Raw genomic sequence first — 27,983 nt, 5'->3', positions numbered from 1 at the left:
CACGCTGCAGCAGTGAACAGTCACAGGCTCAATAGTTAATGCTCTTTATTCTGCGCTTCTGGATGCTTCATTGGCTGAAAAGCTTCAACATACAGAATAAAAGCTCACAGATAGCTAATACAGTACAGCGTATAAATACGGAAAAATAATTTTTGAAATATTTTACATCAGTCTTTAGAAAGAGGCCAGGCCACATATCACAGGACAGCATTGGCGGACTGTTTCTCAGGATCTGTGTGTCTGGTCTCGTCGCTATGGAGACCGCTTTCATTCACACGTGAACCTCTACAACACAAGGCCTTCGACTCAACACAAGGAGCGCAGAACACATCAGCATCATGACAAGTGAATGGATGGCCACTCCTACAACCCAGTCCCTCCCACCTTGCAGCCCCCTTCCAGCTCTTCATGCCTCAGTCGCCAACGCATCCACAGCCTCCAGCAGGTGTAAGGCCAGGCTGTACTGGGCGTGGTTGTCGGGCAGCATCTCAATGACACGGCTCACCATCCGGCTGATGAGGGACAGGGGAACAGAGGAGCAGCTCAGCTCGCTGGGGTCCTGAGGACAAATGCAGGGGAACATACATTAGGGTACGCGACCAAGACAATAACAAGAGAATGATATAAGGTTAGGGGGCGCAGTGGCGCAGTGGCGCAATGGGTTGGGCCGGGTCCTGCTCTCCAATAGGTCTGGGGTTCGAGTCCCACTTGGGGTGCCTTGTGGCGGACTGGCGTCCCGTCCTGGGTGTGTCCCCCTCCCCCTCCGGCCTTACGCCCTGTGTTGCCGGGTAGGCTCCGGTTCCCCGCGACCCCGTCTGGGACAAGCGGTTCAGAAAATGTGTGTGTGAGAGATATAAGGTTAATGGAATGGCAGAGGTCGTTGCAAGTCAAGGATTACCTGTATTTTAAGAATGGTCACCATGTTTGTTACACTACTGCACAGTATTGTCACTGTACTGTATTAGTGTATCACAGTTCAGTCACTAACAACTATACTGCAAAAGATGCCTTGTACTGAACTCAGCCAGGTGACCTACACAAATTCTATTAGTAAATAAATTCTTAGTTACAGTACAAACTGAACTGAGCAAGTGGGCCTGTCCCTATACACATTCCAGAATCAGGAGCAATTCCGTTTCCAAATCGACAAGCTTCTGTAGTACTCGATGCAGTATCTATTGTTTAGGAGAGGGAGCCACAAGATTTTCTGTTTGCTGGAGCAAACAGTCATAAGACCAGATAAGGAGGATCCACCGTGTGCTGGAGGAGGGGAGTTCACTGATGAGAACAGCTTGTGTTTTGGGGAAAGGCAGCATCAGCAGTACATACAGTTGGGTCATATTTTGTGTGTGTGTGTGCGTGTGTGTGCATGCGCGCGCGCTCACCATGGCCTTCAGCCAGGTGCAGAGCATTGGAGGCAATCGAGCCAGCAACTCCATGCCGGGCCGGGTTTGCGTGTGCAGTAGGGAGTAGGACAGCCTCTGACCCGTCAGAACCAGCAGCTGGGAGCCCAGGACATCCTTATCCTCCACCTCCAGCATGACCTGAGTGAAGAGATGGGGATGTCAGGGGTATTTCGGGTTGTAACAGAGTGTGTGTTTGTGTGCTTTTGTTGTCCCACCTCCTCCGCTCGCAGGTCCAGGCCATGGCTGTAGAACTCACACACTAGGTGTCTGCGCAGCAGGTCAGGGTTCACCTGCAGCAGGGGAGCTAAATCCAGACACAGCGAAGCCCACGACACCTCATGAGGATCCTGGCGGGGGCAGCTGGGCTCTGATGTTCTTTCTGCCTGCGTGTTCACCCAGCCACTCAGCACCTTCAGAAGGAACTGAGAGGATGGAAGGAAAGGAGGAGAGATGGATGTGTACGAGGAGACAGGGTGGAACAGGGACCATGGTGACATTCAACACGGGGGGGGGGGGGGGGGGGGAACACACACAAATATTCAGGAATTGCACCCGAGTGTGGTGCTCACCTCCTGCCTTAGGGAAATCAGATTGGCATCCATGTCCCCACTGGGGAGCAGCTGGATGGTGGTCAGGTCTCTAAAGAAGGCGTTCTTCCCCTGAGGGACAAATGAGATTGGACAAGACAACCTTTTCTATGTGCTTCCACTTCCTCCCAGCCAATTAGAAGTGACCTGCAAAATGAAACCTCACCCCCCGGTTCCTTGACTCACCTTGCTGTCAAAGAGGCTCAAAGGCTTGACCCGGACTCCGAAGGTCATGGTGGCATGGAGCAGGGAGGCCAACAAACAGTGGTGCTGCACAAGGGGGTAGTGAACTGTCCGTTGCTCCAGAGCCAGCTCAGCTATGGAGGCAGGCCCGTCTGCACCCACCCACACCTCCTCCACAGAAAGCTCCGGTGGGGACACCTCCTCAATGCTGGCATCCGCCTGAGGGGAAAGGGACATCTGCATCGGTCTCCTGTTATGCCTCGCTAAAGGAGAAGGCAGTTTTTCTGGAGAATTCCTACCTCCATGAGTGTCTGCAGCAGCTGTGTACAAGAGCCCAGGAAGGAGGTCATGGCATTGTCCCCCATGCCCACATCCTACAAAGAGTATGCGGTCAAGAAAAGTACCGTACATTGGGTGCTCGTGTTACAAAAGTTTGAACTAGAAGTTACTGAATGTGAAATCAATTTTAAATTTCTATTTCTTTTTAAATTGTATTTCCTTCACTTGCCTATTTTCAAAAATTTGTTGGCAGGCAAACACCACCTGCATTCCAAAAGAATATGAATGTGGAACCAGACATTTAATTCATATCCACAGTGTTATGAGCTCATGTCAAGTGTCAGTCATATATAACAAGGTTACTAATTTTATTATGCGTTTACAGGATGAGTCAGTCAACAATCTTCACTAAAGGAGTTCATGGAGGTGGTGTATTTTCAATGTAGCTTATGTTACTAAAGATGCAGTCTTAAAACATATTACAGCTATATCCGAGACTTTTACAGAACATACCCAACGGATAAACTGAGTTACATATCTACTATTACACTTTTATTGATGGTAAAGATAAAGTGGGTAGATATAGCCAAATGTTACACATTGTTTAAAGTTAAAACATAATAAAAGTGCTGTAACGGATTGGAGTCTCATCCACAGCGTACCGTCTCACACCATGTTTCCAGGACAGGTTTTGAAGCACAGCGAAGAAAAAAAATAGTGTTACAGAGAACCTAGCCCACAGGACATGTGTACTATTACTATTATTTGATGTAGTAGTTGGATTTACAAAGAGTTAAAATCTGTTCTCCAGTTCTAATTGTGTTGACTCCAGTGTTATGTTTGTTCCCTGAAAGACACAGCCAAATCAGACTATCTGGCTACAGGAGGATTCACACACAAAAACATGGGCTCACCCTTCGACACAATCTGTCTTTTGGGGCCTTTCCCACCTGTGATGGAGACAGAGGTCAGAGGTCAAATACAGCAGAGTTTGAGCTGGAGGATGCAGTCTCTGGACAACAGGGCCTTGGCTCTCACCTTCTCCATGAGGAAGGCAGCAGCAGAGAAGCGCTTGACAATGAAGGTACTCCACATCATGAGTGCAATACCTGGTGAATGGACAAGCTCAGTTACACCTTCCCCAGGTGATGTCACCCTTACATCCAATAGTCTACTGGAAGCACACAACCATAACTGGGTGGAAAAACATAGGAAACTGTGCAGATCAAACTGGGAAAACAGAGACTCACCCAGCTGGATGTGAGGGTTAGCAATCAGCTTCAGGTGTTCAACAGACCAGGACAGGTAACGTCCTTCCTGTGGAAGGAGAGACAAACACAGGTCATTAATCAGCTATCTTCACCCTTCATTACTGACATAAATGAGATGACAAAACTAATTTTGATAAAGAACTCATTCACTGCCATAAAACTAGAAATAGCTGTATTGCAGCATACAACTGGCTTGTGTGTGTGAGCGAGCAAGCAAGAGATACTTACCTCAGGGTCCTTATTCCACTGTACAACAAACTCCCAGCAGCAGTGAGCAAATAGCAAATCAGGAGACAGCGAGTTTGGGAAGCGCTGACACACCGAGACAAGCAGCTCTGAAATCCAAAACACGTTGACATTTATAAACACCTGTCGCTGACCTATCCCCCACCCCAAAACACAATTGCTCGCACAGACAGACCTGCTGCCCTTTGGAAGTCTCCATCTTCGGAGGACACTGGCACAGATTCAACCTCTCCCCTGGTCTGTAGGATGTCCTTTAGCAGGGCCGGGGACAGGTCCTGGCGGAACACCCATTTCGCCACGCTGTCAGCCACGCCACCTGGAAAAATTAAAAAGGATAATTTATAAAATTAAGAAAAACAAAACAGAAAATAGCTTGCACAAGACTGCTAAAACTGTACAACACTGAGAATCTGTATACTCTGATGTGGTGAAATGACCTTCCCTCCCACTCAGAATTGCTGAATCCCTCTCTACATTTAAGAAGCGTCTCAAAACTCCTCTTTGAATGTCTTAAACATGTAAATGTTTGTTCAATAATTTTGTGATTCAGACTGTTGATTAACGGAAAACCATTATGCAGCTACTCATGTGATATATACTGATTGATATTGTGAAATGTGACAAATGTGCTTTAGAATCAAGTGTCTGCATCCAAGGCTCTCTTTCTGTTAATGTAATATACTGTATTTCTCACTGTATTTTTCTCTGAAATGTGCGTCGCTTTGGAGAAAAGCATCTGCTAAATGAATAAATGTAAATATTGCAAAAAACCCCCGCGTGATGGGCATCACCGAAGGTCGTACCTCTGCCACTCTCCAGCAGAGCCTTGACAGAACAGCGTGTAGCAGCACCTCCTGGGGTTCCCCGTGGTCCAGGCAGGCAAAGCAGTGTCTGCAGGGCCAAAACGTCCTCCAGCTGCCTAAGGCACACCACCCACTGCTCCAGCTCCAGGGACACGGCCTCCCACTCTGACTTGAACTGCCACAAATATGGTGGTGGAGTGGGGGTGATTTATGATTCATTAATGGAAGCAAGTGGAAAGATCATCAGTTGATGCGGCTGAAGTCTGCTGTGTGCAGCACTGGCTACGTGTGAGCTATCCAAGACCACCGTTTATGTTCATGTAATATTCTGCAACACCTTTCTTCGCTCCCATGTGTGAAACACGTTGACAGAACCTTAGCTCCATGGCACTTACCACATAATTACACCAAGGCAAAAACTCTGTTTTACCTTTTTCTCCGCTAGGCTGGTGATGGAGTTCTTGGCGGTGCGGTGGGCAACCAGGGCCACCAGCAGGGCAGCACCAGAGCTCTCTGTCTGCACACATGCAGTGCGGACCTGTTGCCACCAGGGGGAAACACACTGCGGGTCCCAGGACTCATCCACAGCTCCTACAGAAAAGATGTTTTTTGATTACTGCTGTGCTGCTCCTACTACACAACCAAACATGACGTACATGTACAGAAACACCTGTACGCATGTTTTAAAGCTAACACGGCTATACCGGACATGTTGCTCAGAGCCGTCAGCAGAGAATGCAGGTGTCGGACGGCATCGGGATTTTTCAGCATTTGTCGTTCTCTCTGCAGCCAAACATTAAGCAGCAGAGACTGAAGGGGGGGAGAGAGAGAAAAAACAGTGCCGTCACAATACTGACACTGGGGTCTTATTACAGCCATGCGTCCGACACAAGGAACCACAACCATAACAGTGGCACAGAGGTCCAGTTTACTGACATGGTGAAATCATCGTTCCCTTCGAGGACAGGTTCACACACTCATCCCCTTTATTCCCTGTGTTCACTTCTGCCCCCCGTTTTCCTCGATCGCCCCAGCCTCTCTAAGTCTTTTCTATTGGAAAACTCTCTCAATGTTCCACCCCCTCCTGGGGCTCTTACTACCCCTCCCTGCTCAGCTCTCTTACCAGAAGGTCCTGGGGGCTGATCCCAGCATCCTGCAGCATCTCACAGAGCTTCTGGTGGGAACTCTGTCCACACAGGCAGTCCCAGAACAGGAAGCTCCCTAGGGGACACAAGGATGTGCCCTTGTGATGTGAGTGGGTACGACACCCAGTCCGACATACAACAGCAAGTTGCAGACTAGCTAAGGAAAGAGACTTCTAAAAATAGCGATTACTGATGGCAGCACAATGAGCTGACAGAATGAAGTACCCAGCTGTGTCCAGTCACTGTCCTGTCCTCTGGCCACCCGCAGCGTGTTGCCCTCGGCCTTCAGCTGGGACAGGAAGATGCGTGCAGGAAATGGACCTTCGGCATCCTGGGAAAAAGACACGGAAGGGCGGGACAGCAACTCTGCGTAACGCCGCAGGATTGGATCGATGCGGTCAAGTTCCTCGTCAGTCTCGTCGCACGCCACCTGACGAAAGGATCCGCTTTGTTAGTGCTGGTGACACGAGGAAAGACAGAGGCCACGTACGTGTCTCCGTCTCGTAAAGCCACTTCAGCAACGATGCCAAGTCGGGCTTTGGCAGCCCCTACTAAGGTACAGCCAGCTTAGCAAGGCACAATGCCAGTGGAATACCTATTTTCATCTTGGTGTCAGTGGGACACACTCACAGTGCTGGCGTCAGTGTCCACCGAGGACAGCTTTGCAGTCTGGAGTGACAGTATGTTGGTGTAGAGTTGCAGCAGTTTCAGCTGAGAGGAACACAGCTGCAGGAGAGTCTCATCAACTGTCTCTGGATCTGCAAGATACACACACATACATCACATTAAAATTAACCTTTAAACTTGCGCAAAGGTGGACAAAAGTGGTTTAAAATACCTTGCTTCTTTAAACTGTCCAGCAAGGAGCAAGTGATGTTGGTCAGGCATGAGACTGGGACTCTCTTACTGGACAGCAAGGACTCTAGTGCCTGTTAATCAACAGAAAAACAAAACACTCATAATCTTGTCAATCGTTCTTTGACCTCCTTTACCTTCATTTGCACGAACATAAAAGATTTTAGGCCCTCTTTGACTTACCTGTTTTAAGGTCACAATAAAATTATAAATGCCCTCAGTTTCAACATGATCTTACCTGTTTTTTAATGGCAGGGTGCTTGATCTCCAGCAGGACACACTGGGCTTCGCTCTCCAGGACGTCTGTGAAACAGGTCAAAGGTCAAGATCCCCTGCAAATATCTTCACATTAAATTACAGATGAATTCTACCCTATTTCATTTCATATCAGTTGGCTCCTTAAACAAACCACGCCCACTCCACCATTAGCCCCACCCAGCCCAGGCCACAACTCCACCCACAGCCTCACCTGGTTCCACCTCCCGGCTCCTCAGCAGCGTATTGAGCCTCTTGAGCAGATGCATGTCCTTTGCCCGCTCACTTTTCTTATCGCTGGCACACACACAGAGGGAGAGCTTGTTGGAAATCTCACCATTCCCCTCTCAGGGGTCGTATGTGTGTATCTGTGTGTTTGTGCACATCTATCAGCGCTCCATGTACCTGAGGGCCAAGTGAAAGGGTACGTTAACGGTTCTCAGGGAGCCGGTACTCGGGTCCAGCAGGCACACTTGCTGAGTGTGGAGCTGCCAGCCTTGGCTGGTGATGCTGTTCACCCCCATCAGCCGGTACCCAGGGTAGAGCAGCCTGGGGGGATGGGGCAAACAGAGCACCTTACAGTGGGTGCCTAGCAACCAAGCTAGCTAGTTACTCAGCTCAACAGTAATAGCTGCCAAGTGATTCCATGCTTTCAGCTGAAAGCAAAGGCTTTACCAGTGGTTCCCCTCCCTTGCTTAGCGTGAACTAAATCTTTTCACTCTTCGATCATGTACAACTTGACATGCTGAAAAAGAGCTTTCAAATTCAAAGCAGCGATTTTGTAACAAGCCCTGCTCTCCAAAATGACACCTGGACATGTGTGATCGTGCTACTAAGTATTAAATGTTGTTCTCTTTCTACAGGGTGAGAGTGCGGTTGCTGTCCAGAGTTTTATTATTTGCTATGAATTTGCGATCCTGATGCCTTTTGGAGACCCACCTTTGAACTTTTACACATTTATGCAGCGAGAGGTACCCACGTGATCTACCACCACGTTACCATTTCCTTTCCCATAAATGGGCTCAGTTGCATTGTTGGTAAGTTAACTGTAGTTACCTGCAGTGTTTGCCCACAGTGAAGGCCCCGACACGAGGCCCCTGCTGGGTCCCCCACACCTCCAAGATGCCCCGACGGGGAGCATAGATGACCAGGAACTGGGCATGACGGCGGGGGAGGGTGGGAGACGTGGTCCTTTCTCGCTCCTCCTGCCCCTCGCTAACCTGCACCCACCCCAGCTGAGCGTCCCGGTAGCCTGTGGCAGATGGACCACAGGAGGACAGAAGCAGGAGATTCCCAAAAAGAAGACATGAAAGAAAGAGACGAAAGAGATAAAATATGCCATTTTACAAACTAAAGAGGTGCAAGCTATTAGATCTTCCCTTCTGCTCTCACCCTTCCACATTCGAATGGCGATGCCTCTCCCCACATCTAGCAGTGTGACTCTCCCGAAGTCGTCGGTCACTCCGGCCAAGGTGTTACAGGGGGATAGGCAGATGGACTCGCCATGACGCCGGGAGTCGGGTAAACCGAACCTGCAGGAGGTGGAAGGGTGCACAGGTGATTCTCAAATACTTGCACTCCTCCTATCAGAAGGCACGTTATTATAGCTCTACTCTTCACTGGTGACTGTGGACGAGGAGAGGTGAGCGAGGAAGGCGTTGGACCGGTCACTACCTGACAGCCAGGGGAGTAGCCGGCTCCACCTTGGGCTTTTGTTTCTGGGTCGGCTCCTCCTCGTTCTTATTCTTCCAGCCGAGCCACCCGCTAGGAGAGGGGGCGAGACGCAGAGAAACACAATGATGCCCAGAGAAGGGCAGAGAAAGGGTGCTGCTCTCCCTACCAGCCACATGCCCCCTGTCATGATGTTGAATGGAACTTGAACATAGATGACTAAGGTTCTACAAGTCACCTGAGAACAGGTGATATACATACACACTCGGACACATACTGCAACACACCAACCTGGCTGCACTGAAGAGGGCAGAGGTGAGTTTACTGGCCACAGCAAGAGCCACGTGAGAGAGAAGAGGTTGGGAACTTCCCTGGAGACACAAAGACACAAGAGTGTGAAAAGGAGGGTAAAGAGTTTAACCAAACTAATCAAACCAACTACAGCAGAATGGAAAAACTCACAGCTGCAGGAGACAGGGAACAGACCCACCTCTATGGCATAGAAGAAGCCAGTGAAGGGACCCCCACCCACAGTGATGTACTGGCACATGGCCGGGGGGCTGCCCTTCACAGCAGCATTGAACCCCCCTAGGATGGAGGCGTTCTTCATTTGGTCAAACACACACAGGCTCATGATGCCTTGGAGAGAATGACAGGCAGGAGGAGGAAATAATGAGCAGAACTGGTCATCTGTGATGCTCTGAATGTGCTGACAGAGGACAGTGTTTACTGATCCAAGTCCATCCCAGACAGCACTGGGAGGGGCCTCACATTTTCCACTTCCTTCCTATAATGAACATTTATGGCTGATATTAAGGTATCTTGGTCTTCTGTGTCCCATTTGCAACCACCAATACTAAGACCACCCACACCCGCCACCCTTCTCACCCACGCTGCTGTGGTCCACTATGGTGTCCATATCCTGAAGACCCCACTTCTTGTAGGCCAGGGGAGGCGGTTGCACTGTATCACTGCCTGCCGCTGCAGCTGAGGAGCGAGTCGAAATGGGGATTCGGGAATTACAGGCGCAGGGTGTAAACGGTTAGTCGTTACGAGGCTATTAAAGGCATAACGTTATAAATACTACTGTTCTACGTGTTAATCTATAACCACAGCTACTCAAAATGCTTACATCTAGATCTTGTCTAAAAGAAAAAAAAATTAATTACTAGAAAGGAATCATCAATATTCGGATAAAGTTTTACGCAGCAGTTCATATGGTGGTAAGAAAACTAACTGCACTTATGAATCATGTGTCTGCATCTAAGTGTCTCTTCTTGCTAATGTAACGTACGCATTCTATTTTCTATGAGATGTACGTCGCTTTAGAAAAAACCGTCTGCTAAACGAATAAACACAAATGTAAATGTCTGCACACTACACATCTGTAAGCATTTGGGTGTGAGAACATGTGTTTTTGTGTGTGCTTGAGTAAACATCCATGATAAAAATGTGAAAGGAACACAGTGTCACTACGAAAAAAGTGCATGTCAACCAAGGCAGTGTGTGTATTGTGGACTATAGATCTTAGTACCTGAACACTTTCTCAAGGAGCACGCTGCTTGCATAATCGATATAAGAAGACACCACCATTAGTCTCTCTCTCACACACACATACACACAATGTTGCACTCAACCACACTGGCATTCACCAATGTGTGCCGACACTGAGAAACCCAGCGACACGCAGGTGCACAGGCATGTGCGCGCGCACACGCACACGCACACACACACACACACACAGTACCTCGAGCCACCTGGTTTCTGCAGGCCCGCAGTGACTGGAAGAGGCTGAAGCCATCGATGGTCACCAGGGCTGTGGGATACAGGATGCTCAGCTCCTCATGCTGGAGGACCCAAAACGGGAACGCACACACAATAAGCACATCAGCCGGAAAGTTTCCTCTCTCAGCCATGCATGTTCTCCAGCGTGTGTGTGCAGTGCTCAGCAGGTGCTGCCTTTCAGCGTGTGGCATGCATTAGGCGGCATGGCCCTGGCAGTGTGTTCCCCACCTGCTCCGTGACTCCAGGGTGCCGGGGAATCTCATATGTCCTGCACTTGAGCCTCAGAACCGGGTCTTCGTTGAGCAGCTGTGCCAGGAGCAGCACTCCACTCTGACCCCAAGACAACACACAAGGTAATCGGACCACATTGACCTTTATTTAACTATGTGTAAAAAAAAAAAAAAGAACCAGGCCACACCACAGGCCAGCTGGAACACATACAGTCAAGATAAAACATAAGTCCATGTGCAGTTAGATGCCGTACCTCTGTGTAGAATCGCACATATCCTGAAGTGAAGCCCACTACTACACACGTCCAGTCCGGTCGTCCCGTCGAACTCCTGCCCCGGAGCATTAACATCCCGGAGGGGGACGAGGACGACGCAGAAGCCACAGACAGGGACAGCGATAGACTGATTTGATCTTTCCGTCTTTCTTATTGCTTTCATGAGGTACAATAAATGATGAAAATGCATGAAACCAGGATCGGGATTCTCACCTCTTCTGACTCGCCAGGGGTATACAGATCACACTGTTCACACACTCCCTACAAAAGAAAATTAAAGCAGGTGTGTAACCTTCAGTCCTGGCTCTGCTTGTGATCCCTCCCTGTTTGACCGCCCCCCAGCCAGGTGCAAGTCTCACCCTTCTTCAGCGTTAAGTGTTCCGCTCCAGGACACGGTCAACGTCATCTCATCGTGTCCGGCCTCATCTGTCCACCACTTGGCTGAGAGGCACCAGCCCAGAAAAAGACACAGAAAGAAACAAAGTAAAGCACAGTAAGACTATGGCCACACTGAAAAGCACCACAAAAGGGCCATCCACAAGGTTCTGTGCCTCTTTAACCATTAACAATGGAGTTTTAAGAACAATGTTTTATCTTATACAAAATACTATGAAGTGACTTCTCAAAGCTGTTAAAAATAAAGAACAGATATACAGTACAACTCTAAAGCAAAAAAAAATACACTGTCAGCATTTACAAACTATAGCAATAAAACAACAAAATAAGGCAACGTAACGGAAAGATGAACGATAAGGAGCAAAAGGAGTCAATTCCATGTAAGAAAGGAACCATACAAATGTGTCACGTAAAAGCTATTTTCATTAGGAGGGAAAAGCAAAATAAAATGTACGAGGTGACCGACCTGACAGAAAGACAGCCTTGTGCTCGTGGGCGATTACCAGCAGGTCGGAGCAGGGTGAAAGGGACACGGTGCAGTCGTGCAGCCACGGGGCGCTCTGATGCACACACTCCTCCGCGGTCTGACATGGGCAGGCATGGTGAAAAGAGATGCACCAGCAATTAATTGAGTAAGTTAAGAAACGGCGTTAATGAGCAAACGGGGCTCGATCCGGACGGTCGGAAACGAGCAGCGCCGACCTTGCCGTCATCCTTGGAGTTGTCTTTGTCCCAAGAGCCCCAGTCTGAGTCATCCCAGCTCAGCTCCTTATCTGTGCGAGGAGCGAGAGGGAGAGTGTGAAGAGCAGAGCGAGATCCTTCAGGAACGCTCTCACTCGTCTCAGCAGAGACGCTGAGTGAAATCATCCGCACACCTCACTATCAAGCAGCCGAATGTAATCACTCACAGGAAGAAACAGAGCAGTGCTTATCTCCATGCTGCAGCACTGCATGTACAAACTCACACAATAACTGCCCAGACTACAAAGGGTAATAAAACATTTAAGGGATACGACATCAGGATTTTGTAACACCGCAGACATTTAGGGGTAGGGTTATTAAAACAACCAGCTTGTCAAGTGGTGTAAAAGGCCAGGGTGTACATGAACAGTACTACAGACACACATTATATGTACCATTGGCTTTACAGATTTTTTATCCGTCTACTGATTTCCGATCAAGACAAGAGAGGACGAGGGACAGAACCCAACAAGAGGAGAAACAGCCTGACGGGGGCTCTCACACTCGGTGGGAGACAACGTGATGTGGTGGAGTATAGGAGTGTGTGTTGCTATCTGTATGCATGCAGGGTTTGCGATGATTTGTTGGTCTTTTCTCTCGGTGAGCAGTGGCTTTTTTTAATCAATCAGCAAGGGACAGCGAACCTGGCGGCATCGGTCCCTCCAGCGCTGTGTTCCTGTGTGTGTGTGTGTGTGCGTGCGTTCCATGTGTTGTTGCCTGTTCCGCTGTCTGGGATGCGGTCCGTGGCTAAAGTCACCAGTGATGCACATCAGTGCACTCCTCCTGGCTGATGACTCATCCGGTGAAGGGCAAACTGGTGCAACCCCCCCCAACTCACCCCCCCCCCACAGCTCCATCAGGTAAGGACTCAGACAGCATCCCCAAAGGAGTCAGTGGGGCTCTATTCAGAATCAGAACGAGCTTTATTGCCAAGTATGTTCACACATACGAGGAATTTGTCTTGGTGACAGAAACTTGTTCATGTTTAGGTTTATTTACTGCACAGGTTCAGAACATCCTGGGGGGGGGACGCGGTCAGAGACATTACCCACTACCCGCCCCCCCCCCCAAACAGTGCAAACATAGAGATAAAACAAACACACGATACGGGGCCTGGCAGAATTCGTAAAGTTAATTAATACTACCACACGACACGCACTGACTGACTCGAGTTTACTGAAACACGGAACCCTCGGCTAAACACAGTAAAACAGGCAACCGGCGGTGTGAACCGCTTTGAGTTTGAGGCGCTGTCCCTCACCCGCTCCGGCTCCCTCAGACTCTCCGCCCGCGGGGCCGCCGCGCTGCTCGGGGAATAGGAACTCCCGAACGGCGCGGAGCTCCTGCACCCGACAGAACTGCACCAGAGAGCAGGACATGTGAAGACCGGTGTTCGCCCGGCGTCCCGACGGCTGAAGCGGACGCTCTACAACTGTCACCGCTCTGCCACCGCCTGCCCGTCACCGCTACTATTACTGACAGCGTCGGCGAGTCTCAACACCAACTACAACCCGTTTCGTCTACGGCGAACGCTCTGCGCGCGGTGTCCCTACGTCATTTCCGTGTTCGCGGTGAATTCCTCACCTGTCAACGAGAGGACTTCCGGGACTAGCGACCTTTCGCACAGCGCCACGGAGCGTCGCGGAGGACCAATCTATAGCGCCGCAAAATTTCACCGTAAGGTCCCTTTTTAGCAGCGGCAATTTTACAGGGCGCGAGACCACGTTTTAAAATCTTGGTGCTTTCTGTATTATTATTATTATTATTATTGTTTTTGTTGTTGTTAACTTAGCTGATGGCTCCATCTTATAATTTATACAGTTATTGCTTTCTTTTTAGTAAAGCAATTTAGGGTTGTTCACAAGAGGGGTGGGAGTGGGACTGAAACCAATAAACTACTATTCAACATGTGTTCTACGACAACTGGTTAACCTTTTCTTTCTCAAGGAACGCAAACATGAAGGAGCATTTTTTTACACGCTTTATGACGTCATGACGCTGCCAGGCGTCAAAGAGAAAAGCTCAAAGTGTGCAGTAGGGGGCGCTGTCCGCCTTTTGCAAAGTGGAGCCAAGGCCTCCTGTGTCCCTTCGCCGGTGCGGCGCTGCCCTCCCACGCTCCTGGGACATGGGTTCGAGTCCCAGCGCGAGCTCGCTCTGGGTATTATTAGTCACTTTGGACAGCAGTTAAATACAATTAAATAATATTGAGTACCAGAGTGCTGACAAGTTTAGAGTCTGGTTAGAGCTACTGCCTTTAGACTCAAAAGTCACAGGTTTGACTCCCCCCCTCTGCCTAGAAATGTAAAAAATAATATATGAAAGCAGAGGGCAGAAGTGTGCATTTAAAAATTGGGATCTTCAACAAATGAAAACATTTTCATGGCCTGTGCCACAACGGAGAGAAGCGACGCGGACAGATACGTCCTGTTCGGCCGGCAGATGAGCCGGGGGGCCGACGGGCGTGCGCTGTAAAGAGCCGGGTTCGAATGCCGTGGACCGTCAATCAAGGTTCTTACCCTGACTTGATACAGCATGAATATCCAAGCTGTGTAAATGGCTAAATCAGTGTACAAACACAAGACAAATAATGGTTATTATTATTATTATTAAAGTTCCTGGTGTTAAGCAGTGGTCATGACAAAGACTTGACTGCTCGAGGGAGGTGGAGTTTTTAGTCGACCGCGCTGATTTGAAACGTTCGATTATGAAAATATGAAAATCATGATTTCGTAATCTTCGTTTCATCTTGAAAACAAGGTGTGGCTTTTTGTGTGTGTGTGTGTGTGTGTGTGTGTGTGTGTGTGTGTGTGTGTGTGTGTGTGTGTGTGTGTGTGTGTGTGTGTGTGGTTCCCAGCCCTTACTCTTCCACACCTAACAGTGTGACAGCCCTGGAAAGACTTGTGAAGTGCGCAGGAATGGGGTGTTGTGTGTAAATCACTGCACAGGTCAAAAACATCCCAGTTGTGCTGCACAATAGCAGCCGGATATTTCATTTGTTCACCATGCGGCCTTTTGTAACAAACCTCTTCGTCACGACGACACACCAGAGTCCAGGTCAACTGTAGTTTGTTCCATTTATTGAATCCAAAGTGTCTCAAATTAAACTTATACAAATGTCTAAATTGCTTTTTTTGGTGACACCATTTCCCAACAGAAGGAAATAAATTAAAAACAAGCGAGTGACAAAACAAAATCAGTGGGACGAAAATTGAAAAAAAAAAATTGGGCGAACAGTCAAAGGCAACATTTTACCGCTGTGTGTGTGTGTGTATAAGCAGAGGATATTCATCAGCTCGCAGTGGGACCATCGAGTCGGAGAAGAATTTGGGGGGAACTGCGTTCAGCTGGACGGACTCCGGGACGTCGCCCTCCTAGACTGCGTCCCCCATGGAGGGGGGTCTCCACTGTCAGCATCCCGCAGGGATTCCCTCGAACCCCTTTGGTTCACGGCGCCGGCGGGCTACCCTGTGAAAGTCGTCCTCACGGCGTCCTGCTCTACGACGCTGGAACACCACCGTCTGAGACCTACAGGTACCACCTAAACAGCAGCGAGTGCGGCAACACCTCCTGTAAACCTCCAGGTGTCATCGAACCCGGGCCACGGCCCCAGGCTCCCCCGCCGCACTGTTGACGCTCGGTGGACCGGCGGGAGTCCACGTCTCCAGGAAGACCCCCCGGACGGCAACGTCCAATCGGGGCTTCGTAGCGGACGGGGCCCGTTGCTATGAGACACAGGGCGTACGACGAGTGTCGCTTCGGAAGGGAAAACCCGCACAAGGTGATCCGGGCTCCTTTCGAACCCGATCGTCTGGATCGTTGGGCACGGTCGGCCAAAACCACCAAACCCGAAGAACCCAGTTACTGTCGTCGTCTAAGTGGCGGAAGCAGACTTGCAAATGGGGTCAAGTGACATCGGTACCGCAGCGCATCCTTCCGGGACCCTGAACCAGGGGTGTTGAGGGAACGTGGGCGCGTCGATTCCGGAACCTTCTTTAGATCTGTGGGCTCAGGAATCGGTCGCAGCTCCTTACTCGTGGGAGCGATCGACCTTTCGGCCGCTTTCGGACTTCCGGCCCTCGCCACGCGAGCCGCGTTTCTCGAGGCGCCGGAGGGACAGCTCACACAAATCAAATTAAGGGTAAAAATGCGGAGTAAGAGAAAAGGCGACGGATACAGCGATTGATCACAGCCGAAGTTCTGTACAGGGGGAAGAAAGTAGCCGTTGGGGTACAGGCGCAGCGCTGGAGGGGCACGGGTTTACGGGGGTGGGGTTCCAGGCAGGGGGTCCGGGGACCGGCGGCAGGCTCAGGACGACGCCGGCCGCTCACCTCTTCTTGGGAGCTGGGGTGGTGCGGGGCGGGGTGACGGGGCGCCCCGAATTTACCCCCCCGTACTGGTATTTGGCCTTCTTCTCCGACGGCTTCAGGATCTGAGTGGGAAAGAGAGAGAGTCATACCTCCTGTAACAGCTGTGATATTTGTATTTAATTTTTTGAATAATTCTATTTAATATTTATATAATAATTGTGTGCGCGTGTGTACGTAAACAAAATTTCTCACAAAATATTTACTAAATTTTCACTTGTTTTTGAGATCTGTATTGAGCTTTTCGTACGGCAGTCACTTCAGATGTTGAGATTATTTGAAAAAAATAAATAAGTATGTCTCATTTCACCCAATGATGTTGGCGGGGGGGGGAGGCTAATTCATTCCAATTCGGCGTTTATAAAACAATATTTTTACGAAAGAGTTCAGTGCTTGAAAATCCCTTCACATATTTAAATTCAGCAATTTTCTTTTAGTAAAAAATAACAGCGAGACACACGGGACTCTCCGGTCATTCCAATATCTGATCAATTAAGGTCCAGTCACCCTCGGATGAGCTGCGTGACCCCTTGTGCGCGGTAAGGCAGGGGGGCGGGGCTTGGTGGTGGGCGGAGCAAACACCTGCATATTAACGAGCGGGGACTGGGCACAGGGACCGACCTGGAAGGAGCACATGAGGGACTCGTCGACGCTCATCATGCCGCCGGCGTTGTCGAACTCGCCGCAGTAGTTCGGGGCCGAGAACAGGGTCACCAGCTGCCGCTTGGCAAAGAATTCGTAGCCGTCCTCGACCACCTGTGAGCGCGGAGCGGAGCGGCGACAAACACAACACCTGGCCTCAATACAAGCGCCAGAGCACGTATTCCAGAGTACAGTCTTACGGGACAAACACGTTGCGGCAAATCGCAGCCACACCCCTTGTGCAAAGAACACAGAGGTACTAAACCAGGCCAACACACACACACAGAGCGCCGCTGTCCACATGCCAGCGCGACACTCCCCGCCATGTGAGGGTGCCAGCAGGAAGGTGCGCACGTTGGCAGTTCTCTGCTCTGACTGCTGCGAAGGCTGCACTGACGCTGATGGCAAACGCGCTCGGCCCACGCCGCTCCAGCGCGGACCCCCCGCAGAACTCGTCCCGTTACCTGGTGGGCCCGGCAGATAAGGTCCAGGTCGTGGCGGTTCAGGAACTTGCTGACCACATCAGCGCCGAAGGTGAAGGACACACCCCGGTCGTTCTCACCCCAACCCTGCACGTCTTTGTCGGGATCCGACCACAGCAGGTCACACAGCAACCCTGAATAGATAGATAGATAGATAGATAGATAGATAGATAGATAGATAGATTCCATATAACACACACACACACACACACACACACACACACACACACACACACACACACACACAAGTGCGCACTCACACCTGTATCTGGGACATCCGTAGGCCTCATGATTCGGCGGATCTGCTCCATGGACTGCAGGTCAGGAGAGAGACCTGATGAGAGAAGAATCGGAGAGGGTCAAAGGAGAGAGAGAGACCAGCAGAGTGGACAGCGTTGTCGTGGTGACCAGGGGTCTCGTCCAGAAGACCGGTGGTTAAAAAAACTTTAAAAAAATAAAAAAAAAAAAACGTTCAACTTGTCCTCACTCGTTTACCTCACACACCCAGCTTGTTCCTTTCTCCTGTAGACGGCACGGCGCGCCGCGCCGCCCCGCCCCTGCCGAGCCCCGACACCCACCTCCATGACAGCAGAAGATCTTCTCATCGATGATGGCGGCAATGGGAAGGCAGTTGAAGCAGTCCGTGAAGGTCTTCCACAGCTTGATGTTGAACCTCCGCTTGCCTGGGGGGAGGGGGGCAGGTAGCGCCACCGAATGAGCCAGGAAGAAGAGAAACCGTAAGGTCGAGCCGAAGCCCGTGAATCCCACCCCAGGCGTCACCCTCTTACACTCGTCATAGAAGCCGTAGATGCGGTTGATGGAGGCGCACTCATGGTTGCCCCTCAGCAGGAAGAAGTTCTCTGGGTACTTGATCTTGTAGGCCAGCAGCAGGCAGATGGTCTCCAGGGACTGCTTGCCTCTGTCCACGTAGTCGCCCAGGAACAGGTAGTTGGCCTCCGGGGGGAAGCCGCCGTACTCAAAGAGCCGCAGCAGGTCTGTGTACTGCCCGTGGATGTCGCCTGGGGGGCGGGGCCAAACGTAAAAACCAGGAGCAGGTGGTCTCCTCCATCGATAAGAGTTATCTCACCCACGTCATCAGCTGCAGCTGTGTTCCTCCACCTCTGAGCACCTGGTGGTCCCATCCACAAGGGGTCCAAAATCAAAAGCCACCAGGTTCTCAGTTTTGGCACCGATGTGGTGAAATGACCCCCTCTGTCCCTCAGAGCTGCTGAATCCCTCCAGGCATTTAAGAAAGGTCTGTTTTTTTCAGAGCCGCTTCTAACTTGATCTCCTAACAGCACAATAAATGTGTCCAACACCATCTGCTGTCATTATCTATCTATGTATTTGCTATTTGAATTTCACTTCTACAGCCAGCTACTTGAGGGATGGGGACCAACAACACTGTGGCGTCAGACACACCAGCTGTGCGTCGTTAATCCCGCATCTGCGTCTAAAGCTCTTCACTTGTTGTTGATACACTTTTCTTTACACTTGAGTTGTTTGACATTTTGGACAAAATTATTACATTAATTGCTGTAAACATATTTGATAAATATTTTCTATGTATTTGTAATATTTTTGGTATTATTTGACAAATTAATGAACGGAAAAGGAAAGGCGAAGGCGGGGAGGGGATGAATACAGTTTCAGTACAACACGCTTTAAATGGACTTTGTCGATTTATGCCCAGCTGTGTGGGAGAAATGTGGACATGGGGGTCGCCTTGAGTCCAAGACTGAAGTTCGGAGACGTCTCGCCTGCTCAAGGACGCGAGCAGCGTGGTGAAAGTGAGCCACTGCGCTGTATCAGGGCTGTCACACAGGGGACAGGAAGCTGGTGGACTGTAAATCCAGGTTAATGAAGTCCCCCCCCCCACCCCCACCCGCTCTCGCTCACTTGATCGCACGCGCACTCTTGTCTCGGCCTCGGATCTGGAGGAAAACTCCAGCTGGAGTAAAAGTCTACAAGTTGGTGCAAGACGCTCTGTGATGTGTTGGTTGTACTGTAGCTCGAGTGCTGTACTCCTGCAGGACCATGGTAAAAGGCAGGGACCCAGAGGTCAAAGGAGCCAATCGGTAGAGAACGAGCCCGAGCGTCTGAGACAGAACCTCAGCCCACACCGGAATGAGAAGGGTCCCGATACAGATCCCTGATGGACCCCTAGAGGGTCCCACCCACCAGGGACCCGTCCTGAAGGGACGTACAGGGACGACGAGCCGCCGTCCCTGCACTTCCATGCTGCTCGACCCCGAGTCAGCTGCCTTTCCATTTATATCCTGCCGTTCCATTTCCTGAACTACTTTGGAGGCTCATTTCGGGGGGGGGGGGGGGGGGGGAGACTAAATGAAAAGAGGAGTGTGAGGACAAAGAGGGACACAGAGGTGACAGGAACCACGGAGATGGAGTTCAAGGAGAAACGAGTGAGTATAAAGAAGGCATGGGGGTGGGGGGTGACATTATCCTGCACGACTCCCCACCTCCACGTGTGTGTGTGTGCGGGGGGTGAAATCATCTTCCTCCCTCTCCCTGTCCACTTCGTTCTTTCTTTGTTGAGCCTCCAGCCCTATGCTCGACCTGCTGAGGACAAGTAAGCCGAGGTAATATTGTCGCCACCTGAAAAGTCCCTAGGGGGCGCAGTTCCAGTAACCACCTGTGACACCCCGGCAGACACGCGCGCATGAGGTACTCAGACTCAACGTGATATGACACTAAATGCACTGTTACGTAAGACGCCCGGCTGCTCTGGCCCGGTGCCGCCCCACCGTTCTCTCTCCTTCGCCACTCTATTCTATATATAGCTACACAAAACACTCCAAACACACGATGTGACCGATCACCACGGACAGAGACGATCGACGGCCCAGGTGAGCAGGAACGGTCACGGCGGTCAAAGAAGTGTCGGTTAACACGTGAAGGGACACCTGGGGAGGGCTGTGTGGCTGCAGTGGCCCGTAATCCCTCGTCCATTTATACAGCAGGGTAATTTTTACTGTATCATTTCAGGGTAAGTATTCTGATTACATGTCCTACAGTAGCAGTGGGGATTCGAACCCGGCTCCTTCAATTAGAAGGTGACAGCTCGAAAAGCTACGCCACCCGATGGGTCTACCCCCCTCCAATCCGAGAGTGAAGTACACACGGCAGTCACCGCAGCGATTAAGGCCAAGCTGAGTGATAACGACGGTCGTGTTCCTTCAAGTTGACCATGGATCCGACGTGACTCCTGTTCACTATGTTTGGCTGCTGGCCGCACTGCGGCCTCAACCCGGGTGAAGGACAGTTCAACGCCGCCCCCCCCCACGGTGGAGACAGATGGCTGCTATTTGGGGTTTCGCGGATGAGGGGGAGTTGGGGGGGGCACCTGAAGTGTCACCTCTGCCTGCCAGCAAGATCAGACAGAAGGGGGACCGATCAGGGGAACACACTCGTACCCTTCTCCAGCCACGGTCATGAGCTGAGAACTTTTATTTTACAAACGGAAATCCCTCTGATCGCATCATGTGTGTGTGTGTGTGTGTGTGTGTGTGTGTGTGTAAGTGGCAATGTCCACCACGCTCGTACTCAGTCCTGTGAGCACGGTTATCCAGAAGCTCAGCGATGGTCCCTCAGCGTTCGCCCAGAGACTGGAGAGGGAGGGTCGTTCTATTGTTGGACTGGGGAGGAAAAGCAGTCGGAGAACGTTGTGTGTGGGAGATGGAGAAAGAGAGAGAGTATGCGTGCATGTGTGAGTGTGTGTGTACTGGAGATAGTGTGAGGCATGCAAAGTGGGCAGGAGTGCATTGGTGCCAGGGAGGGAGTTCACCAGCCTTCAGCTAAGGACACCTGTGAGTGTGTGTGTGTGTGTGTGTGTGTGTGTGTGTGTCGGGGAGGTTGCACTGACCACATATCTTCAGTGGGGCCTCCAGCTCCAGCAGGATTGGCTGGCTGAGGAAGATCTCGCGAGACTTGACACAGAGCCCCCGCACCTCCGCTTCAGTCATCTGCACAATCTTCCCCGGACGGCATCCTCGCACTGGCGGGGGGGCAGAGAGAGACACCATCATTGTCGTCATCATTTCAGTCATCTTCAACTCCAGTGTCATCATTAACATTGCAGTCATTGTCACCAACATCCCGAACGTCCCAAACGTCACCCTAATTATTGTCCTCATCATCACGAGGATCGCCATGGGAAACGACCCCCCTGTGGACTGAGGGCCAACACCTTTCACCAACGCACTGAGCTACTTGCCCTGATTTACTCATTTGTACATCTTGGTGATTTTTACTGTATCAGTTCAGACTAAGAGCAGGAGGTGGGATTCGAACCCGGGTCCTCTGAACGTGAGGCAGACACTATAAGCACTGCCTCGCCTGCTGCCACTGTACTTCAGAGCCGAATCGATCCGCTGTGGGTAGCAGTTAACGGGCGGGCTCTCGAACCCGCGACCCTGCGGCCGCTCTCTCCTCCAACTTGCCTTCCGCCTCAGGGTTTAAGGCCCATCTTTTTAAGAGTACAGTGTTATGCGGCGTTGCATCATCGCCCTGACAAGCCTGCTGACGTCAGCTGTGCTCCTCGCAGCTTTTTGGGAAGCGAGGGCCCCTCGGAGGGCAGGGTTGGGGGGGGGGGGGGGGGCGGGGGGTGCAAACCACTTGAAGAAAGGAAAAGATTGAGCAGAGCAAAGAGGCCCACATTCCCCAGAGGAGCCAGATGGCTGAGATTTCCTCCTCCACTAAATGATGAATTGTAAACAAAAAGACCTTAAAGGCCTCATAATTCCACATCAGACAAGCAACAGAGAGAACAAACACACACACACACGCACACACATATACACAGACACACTCTTCCTGGCTGGATGCTGGACCACACACTCCCACAGCACAGGGCCCTACAGAGAGAGTGCCCATCATGGGCTTTTACTCAGAGAGAACAGTGTCCAATGGCTAAATCACGTTGTTTTATCATTATTCTTATTATTATTATTATTATTATTATTATTGGTTTCAGCTCAAATTGAGGTAATTAATTAATACTAGAAAAATTATACTTCTTTTGTATAAATGGCTAAATCAGTATAAACACCCAGTGTACAAACCTAACATTTCCAGTTGCCTTGAAGAAAAGCACCAGTTAAATTAATCTGATGTGCTCCAGCGGGTAGAATCTGAAGGACACGGGTTCGATTCCCATCTGCTTGCTAAAATACATCTGATCAAAGCACTAACCATGAACTGATACAGTAAAAAGCACCTAGCTGTATAAACTGGTAAATCTCGGGAAGCATCTTAACACGGTATGTTGCTCTGGCGATATGAAAGACTGCATATGCATGAATAAAAATAATCATAATAATCAGGAAAGTGGTTTCAAACAGATCCACCTTGGTTGAGTCTAGGGGCTGCCTGCTCACTCCACTTGTACCACATCAGTGTGTGTCTTTGCCCTTCTCCCTCTCTCCCCCTAGCTCACTGCCACTGGCAGGAACTTCGGGCCGCTCCAGATGACCTTTCCCCCGCACTCAGGCCCTTGGGGGCGGGGCTATGGGAACGATATGCAAATATGGGGAGTGAGAACAGTCCTCCGGGGACCCCTTTCCTCCGTAAAAGATGTGGTGGGACAAGCAAAGAGGACAGCATTACATAATCCAGCATCCCTGGGATCAGGAGTGATGAGATGGGACAGCAATGAGCCCCCCCCCCCCCCACACACACACACACACACACACACAATATCAGTGAAATTACAATACATACAGAAGCCCCGGTTAACCGAGTGAAGCTGACCAGCCTCAACCTGCTGGTGGATGGTGGCTGAAGGGGGGCGGTGTTACTGACAGCACAGGCCTGAAAAACCAGGCGTGGGTCTCCTTCGAACCCGCTCACGGGGGAGTGTTCCGCGTCATCCGGGGCTCTCCTACACGCTCGCACTGTGTCGTTCACTCCTCCAGAACCAGAACTCCCTCAAAGAGCATTTTTTTTAGGCCTTCACCGCCTTTCTCACCTTATTTTTACCTTTTTTTCACTGCTACTTCTGAAGCTCCCACCAGAGACACCCACATCCGTGTGTGTGCGTGTGTGTGCGTGCCCCCCTCCTGCGTGCCCCCCTCCTGCGTGCTCGCACTGGGCGAAACTACACACACGCTCAAACTAGTCATGGTCCGTGGCGGCCCGCTGGTGCCATATCTCCTCCCACACTTGGAGGGCACTGGCAATGAGATTGTCATTATCATTATTATTATTATTATTATTATGACGACAATCTCATATTATTATTATTCACCATAATTTTACGTTATTAACCATTATTTACCATTTATACAGATGGACAATTTTAACCGCATACCAATTGAGACACTGATCAAGCGTGCTACACTGCCTGGGGGTCCGAACCCGCTTCTTTTCACAGCAAAGTACTGGCAGCTCAAACCACTGCGCCACCTGCTGGACAAGCTATGCTCCCTATTAGCACTTTGTCCAATTACCCCGACAAATGATACACACACCTAAAGGCACACAAAAAGGAAAATCCAAGCTGCTTTATGCAAGGTGGACCAGAGCCTCCTGCTGTGAATATAGGCGTGTCACACTAACGGAAGGAAGAGGGTTCGAATCCCATCTTCTGCTGCAGTACCCGTGATCAAGGTATTTAACCCGACCTGAAATGGTAAAACAGACCCTGGTGTGTTACTGGGTAAATCAGAGAATGTACTTCAGCGTACAAACGTCACACTCTTACTGTTAGTGTAAAAATGTCACAAGTTACCCTGGAGTGAAGTGAATTTCTGTAAATGGTGACGGGTTCGAGTCCTCAAAGACACTCCGCCGCAAAAATGTACGAAGTGGATGTGAAACGACGTCTGAGCTCCTGATGGACCGCACTCACTTTGTCTCGTGTTTATTTTTATTCGCGCGCGCGCACGCACACACACACGCACACACACACACACACACCTCTTCCGAGCAACACACACGAAGCTGTGTGAACAAACACACAGGACGATCGGAAGGTGGAAGAAGTGCGTTCTGCGTTGTGAACCACACTGTTTTCACGCACCACTTGGTCAGAGTTCACCTGTGCGTTTCCACATAGTGCGCGCGCACACACGCAAACTGGGCACATACATCATCGCGACACACAGGGCATAATAACGACACACACACACACACACACACACACACACACACACTGAGGGGCGGGACCGTGGCAACCACAGGTGTTGGTGTGTGTTGGTGTAAACATAGAAACTGTATCAACATCTCACACACACAGCAATAAGCGACACTGTACCATAGGAAACGTTGTAACATGTGACACACACCGACTGCATCAACAGTAGCAGGATACATTGTATCAACACCTCTGTGATCTTACACGCACAGATCGAGCAAAAAGCAACACTGTATCAACACTTCTCCCTGTGTCTATCACACACACACACAGAGTAGAGAGCAATGAGCAACACTAGTGGGATGTATACACTGTAACATCTCTCCCGTCTCGCGCGCACACTGTATTAACTGTAGGACACATTGCATCAACGCCCCCCCCGACACACAGAGCAACACTGACTAATCAGCACCGCACGCGCACGCACAGTGAGTGACACACACCTGCCTCTCCGACAATCAATGTCATTTTTTCCCTCGTGACGGTGTGTGCGCGAGGATCACGGAACGCCGCCCCCCACCCCCAAAACCAAACCCCGATGCGCTTCGGTTCGATCGTGTTTGTAAACACGACCCCGGGTCCGACAGCCCCTCCCCCCCCCTCGATCGCAACGTGTTTGCGTTTGCCAGTCACTGCGTGTGTTCGGTGTCTCTATGCGTGTGCGCGCGCGCGTGTGTGTGTGTTAGCGAGGGTCCGCGCGGCTCGCACCTTCCAGCAGCCGGGAGATGAGGCTGTCCACGTTCAGCTCGCCCTCCGCCATCTTCTCAGCTGCGATCGGAGTGAGGAGCGCGAGCTCGAGCGCGAGAGCGAGAGCGAGAGCGAGCGCGAGCGGACGAGCGGACGAGCGACTCTCCGCTCGGCCTCTAGAGGGAGCGCTGGAGTCGGAGTCCCCGGGGGGTGGAGCGTGCGCCGCTCTGCGGGCGGGCCTTTGAAACACCGCCCCCCCGATTGTCTATTATTATTCTTCTTATTATTATTATTATTAAATGAGGACAGCTGGTAGTGTAGTAGATAGAGCCGCTGCCTTTGGACCCAAAGGTTGCAGCTCTGAGTCCCACCTCCAGCTGTAGTACCCCTGAGCAAGGTACTTAGCCCAAATGACTCACTTGTATGAATGAGTAAATAACTGTAAGTACCTTAACGCTGTAGGTCACTGTGGAGAAAAGTGTCTCGCCACCGCGGGTAAGGTTCCGTTGAAGACCTCTTCCGTAACGGGGTTTCGTTCTCTTTGGGTGTTACTTTGTTGGGTTTCATTCTGCTAAATAGTTACCATCAACATTTTCACATCTCTTTTAAAAGAGCTTCCGCTGTACAGCATCTGGAAATAGATACACGATTTAAATTGTGCTATAGGTTGCTTTTGTGGGATTTTATTTCATTTTATTTTATTTTTGTGAAGATGCGTGGCACAGTGGGCTGTGAGTTGAGACGTGGGTTCAGATCTGGCTCAGTTCGTGTACAATGCGCGCGTTATCCGTGTGTTTGTGTGGGTTTCCTCCAGGTGCTCTGGTTTCCTCCCGCAGTCCAAGGACATATGTTTCACGTTAACCGGCGACTCTGAATTGCCCTCAGAGTGTGTGAGTGAGGAATCCGGGAGGAACTCAGAGTAGAGCCGCTACTCCTCCGCATCGAGAGGAGACAGTTGAGGTGGTTCGGGCATCTGCTAAGGATGCCCCCTGGACGCCTCCCTTTGGAGGTATACCGGGCACGGCCAAATGGGACGAGGCCCCGAGGTCGGCCCAGGACCCGCTGGAGAGATTATATCTCCCATTTGGTCTGGGAGCGGCTGGGGATCCCTGGGTTGAGCTGGGAGAAGTTGCGAGGGACAGGGACGTCTGGGCTGCTCTACTCTCCCTATTGCCACCGCAACCCTAGAAGGACAAGTGGGCAAGAAAATGGATGGATGGATGGATGGATGGATGGATGGAGTGTGTGAGTGAATGAACGTGTGTGATTCCCTGTGAAAAACTGGTTTCCCATGCAGGATGTACCCTGCCTCACACCCAATGTTTCTGAGATAGGCACTGCCCACCGTGTCCCTGCACTAGACATGCAGTCATCGATTATGGTTATAGATCTGAAGACAGAGAAAAGCTTACTAATGGAAATATGAATTTTTGTACTTAGTTCCCTTAATTTAAAACTAACTGGAGCGGTTACCACAGAAGCATGGTGAACAATGAAGACCAGCGTGAACAGGACTCCGAGAAGCCTATTTACCCTGAAGTGAACACAGCATAGTCAATTGGACAGAATGAGCAGGGGTCCGAGGAGGGGTTGGTGCGGTACTGTTTGATCTTCAAACACTCTCATTCAATGACAATCAAAAATAAATTCAGATTTTGGGGTTTGTCTATGTTTCAGATTTTTCATTGGCGTACTGATTTGACGCGAAGGCCTAGAACTTGTGGGGGGCGCAGTGGATTGGACCAGGTCCTGCTCTCCCGTGGGTCTGGGGTTCAAGTCCTGCTTGGGGTGCTCTGCGACGGACTGGCGTCCCATCCTGGGTGTGTCCCCTCCCCCTCCAGCCTTACGCCCTGCGTTGCCGGGTTAGGCTCCGGCTCCCCACGACCCCTCTCGGGACAAGTGGTTTCAGATGATGTGTGTGCGCCATGTGCTTATGCACACGCGCACAGAGTTTTCCCACCGCTGACACCAATGCGACTCCAGGCCCCTCATGGTTCTATCTTTAACTTTTGGCTCCATTTCTCTCTCTCGGCTCCCTGTTATACAGTAGCTCGAGTTTCTCGCCGCTGCTGCCGCTCAGCAGGCGATGAAGCATCGTTTCAGGGGAGCGCACATTAATTTTTCACGCACCGACTCTGATGACCAAGCCAGCTGTTATCACCCCTGTGCAATTATAAATCTTTTATGAGTGTAAAGAGATACGGTGTGAGCGTGCCGTCTTGCATCACACCGGCACAAAGACGCCCGGCCGGGAACGACATATTAACATTTATACACACATGTCACACATGCACATCATCTGAAACCGCTTGTCCTATACGGGGTCATTTATACAGCGCTGCTCAAAAGTGTGTGAACCCAAGCAGGATGGTCAGCATTCTTCTATAAAATATTGAAATAAACGTATAAAATCTAAATAATAAATCATATAATAAACCTATAAAATAAATAAATGACTGATTTACACCCCTGATTCTACTTACCTATTGGTGTAACCTGTACAACTTGGGCTTCACTTATTTTGACA

General features: G+C 50.5%; 2 protein-coding genes across 3 annotated transcripts; both read right to left on the bottom strand.

The window, feature by feature from the left end:
- Nucleotides 1-52: 52 nt before the first annotated feature.
- On the bottom strand, nucleotides 53-13,665 carry rab3gap2 (RAB3 GTPase activating protein subunit 2 (non-catalytic)). 2 transcript variants are annotated; one of them, XM_018731838.2, is made up of 35 exons: nucleotides 13,390-13,665; nucleotides 12,090-12,160; nucleotides 11,854-11,971; nucleotides 11,351-11,432; nucleotides 11,205-11,252; nucleotides 10,971-11,046; nucleotides 10,715-10,816; nucleotides 10,449-10,548; nucleotides 9,590-9,688; nucleotides 9,192-9,340; nucleotides 8,993-9,072; nucleotides 8,705-8,794; nucleotides 8,423-8,562; nucleotides 8,087-8,282; nucleotides 7,436-7,579; nucleotides 7,245-7,327; nucleotides 7,014-7,078; nucleotides 6,759-6,849; nucleotides 6,551-6,678; nucleotides 6,146-6,350; nucleotides 5,899-5,996; nucleotides 5,480-5,585; nucleotides 5,206-5,366; nucleotides 4,776-4,950; nucleotides 4,148-4,288; nucleotides 3,955-4,061; nucleotides 3,706-3,772; nucleotides 3,494-3,564; nucleotides 3,370-3,405; nucleotides 2,476-2,550; nucleotides 2,180-2,395; nucleotides 1,976-2,065; nucleotides 1,622-1,828; nucleotides 1,386-1,544; nucleotides 53-559 (listed from the first exon to the last, which is right to left on the bottom strand). In XM_018731838.2, the coding sequence occupies exons 1-35, from the start codon at nucleotides 13,505-13,507 to the stop codon at nucleotides 407-409; spliced, it is 4,047 nt and encodes a 1,348-aa protein (XP_018587354.1). In that variant the 5' UTR covers nucleotides 13,508-13,665; the 3' UTR covers nucleotides 53-406. The 2 variants fall into 2 exon arrangements, with proteins under 2 accessions (XP_018587354.1, XP_018587361.1); XM_018731845.2 differs by lacking the exon at nucleotides 1,976-2,065.
- Nucleotides 13,666-15,393: 1,728 nt separating this feature from the next.
- On the bottom strand, nucleotides 15,394-25,600 carry LOC108922004 (serine/threonine-protein phosphatase PP1-beta catalytic subunit-like). The gene is made up of 8 exons (XM_029258393.1): nucleotides 25,478-25,600; nucleotides 21,500-21,631; nucleotides 18,405-18,635; nucleotides 18,195-18,299; nucleotides 17,879-17,950; nucleotides 17,599-17,750; nucleotides 17,114-17,248; nucleotides 15,394-16,557 (listed from the first exon to the last, which is right to left on the bottom strand). The coding sequence occupies exons 1-8, from the start codon at nucleotides 25,527-25,529 to the stop codon at nucleotides 16,453-16,455; spliced, it is 984 nt and encodes a 327-aa protein (XP_029114226.1). The 5' UTR covers nucleotides 25,530-25,600; the 3' UTR covers nucleotides 15,394-16,452.
- Nucleotides 25,601-27,983: the final 2,383 nt, after the last annotated feature.

The sequence above is a fragment of the Scleropages formosus genome, chromosome 15, assembly GCF_900964775.1.
Source record: "Scleropages formosus chromosome 15, fSclFor1.1, whole genome shotgun sequence".
Taxonomy (NCBI): domain Eukaryota; kingdom Metazoa; phylum Chordata; class Actinopteri; order Osteoglossiformes; family Osteoglossidae; genus Scleropages; species Scleropages formosus.
The sequence above is the reverse complement of the archived record's forward strand: the minus strand, read 5'-3'. Positions and strand labels throughout refer to the sequence as shown.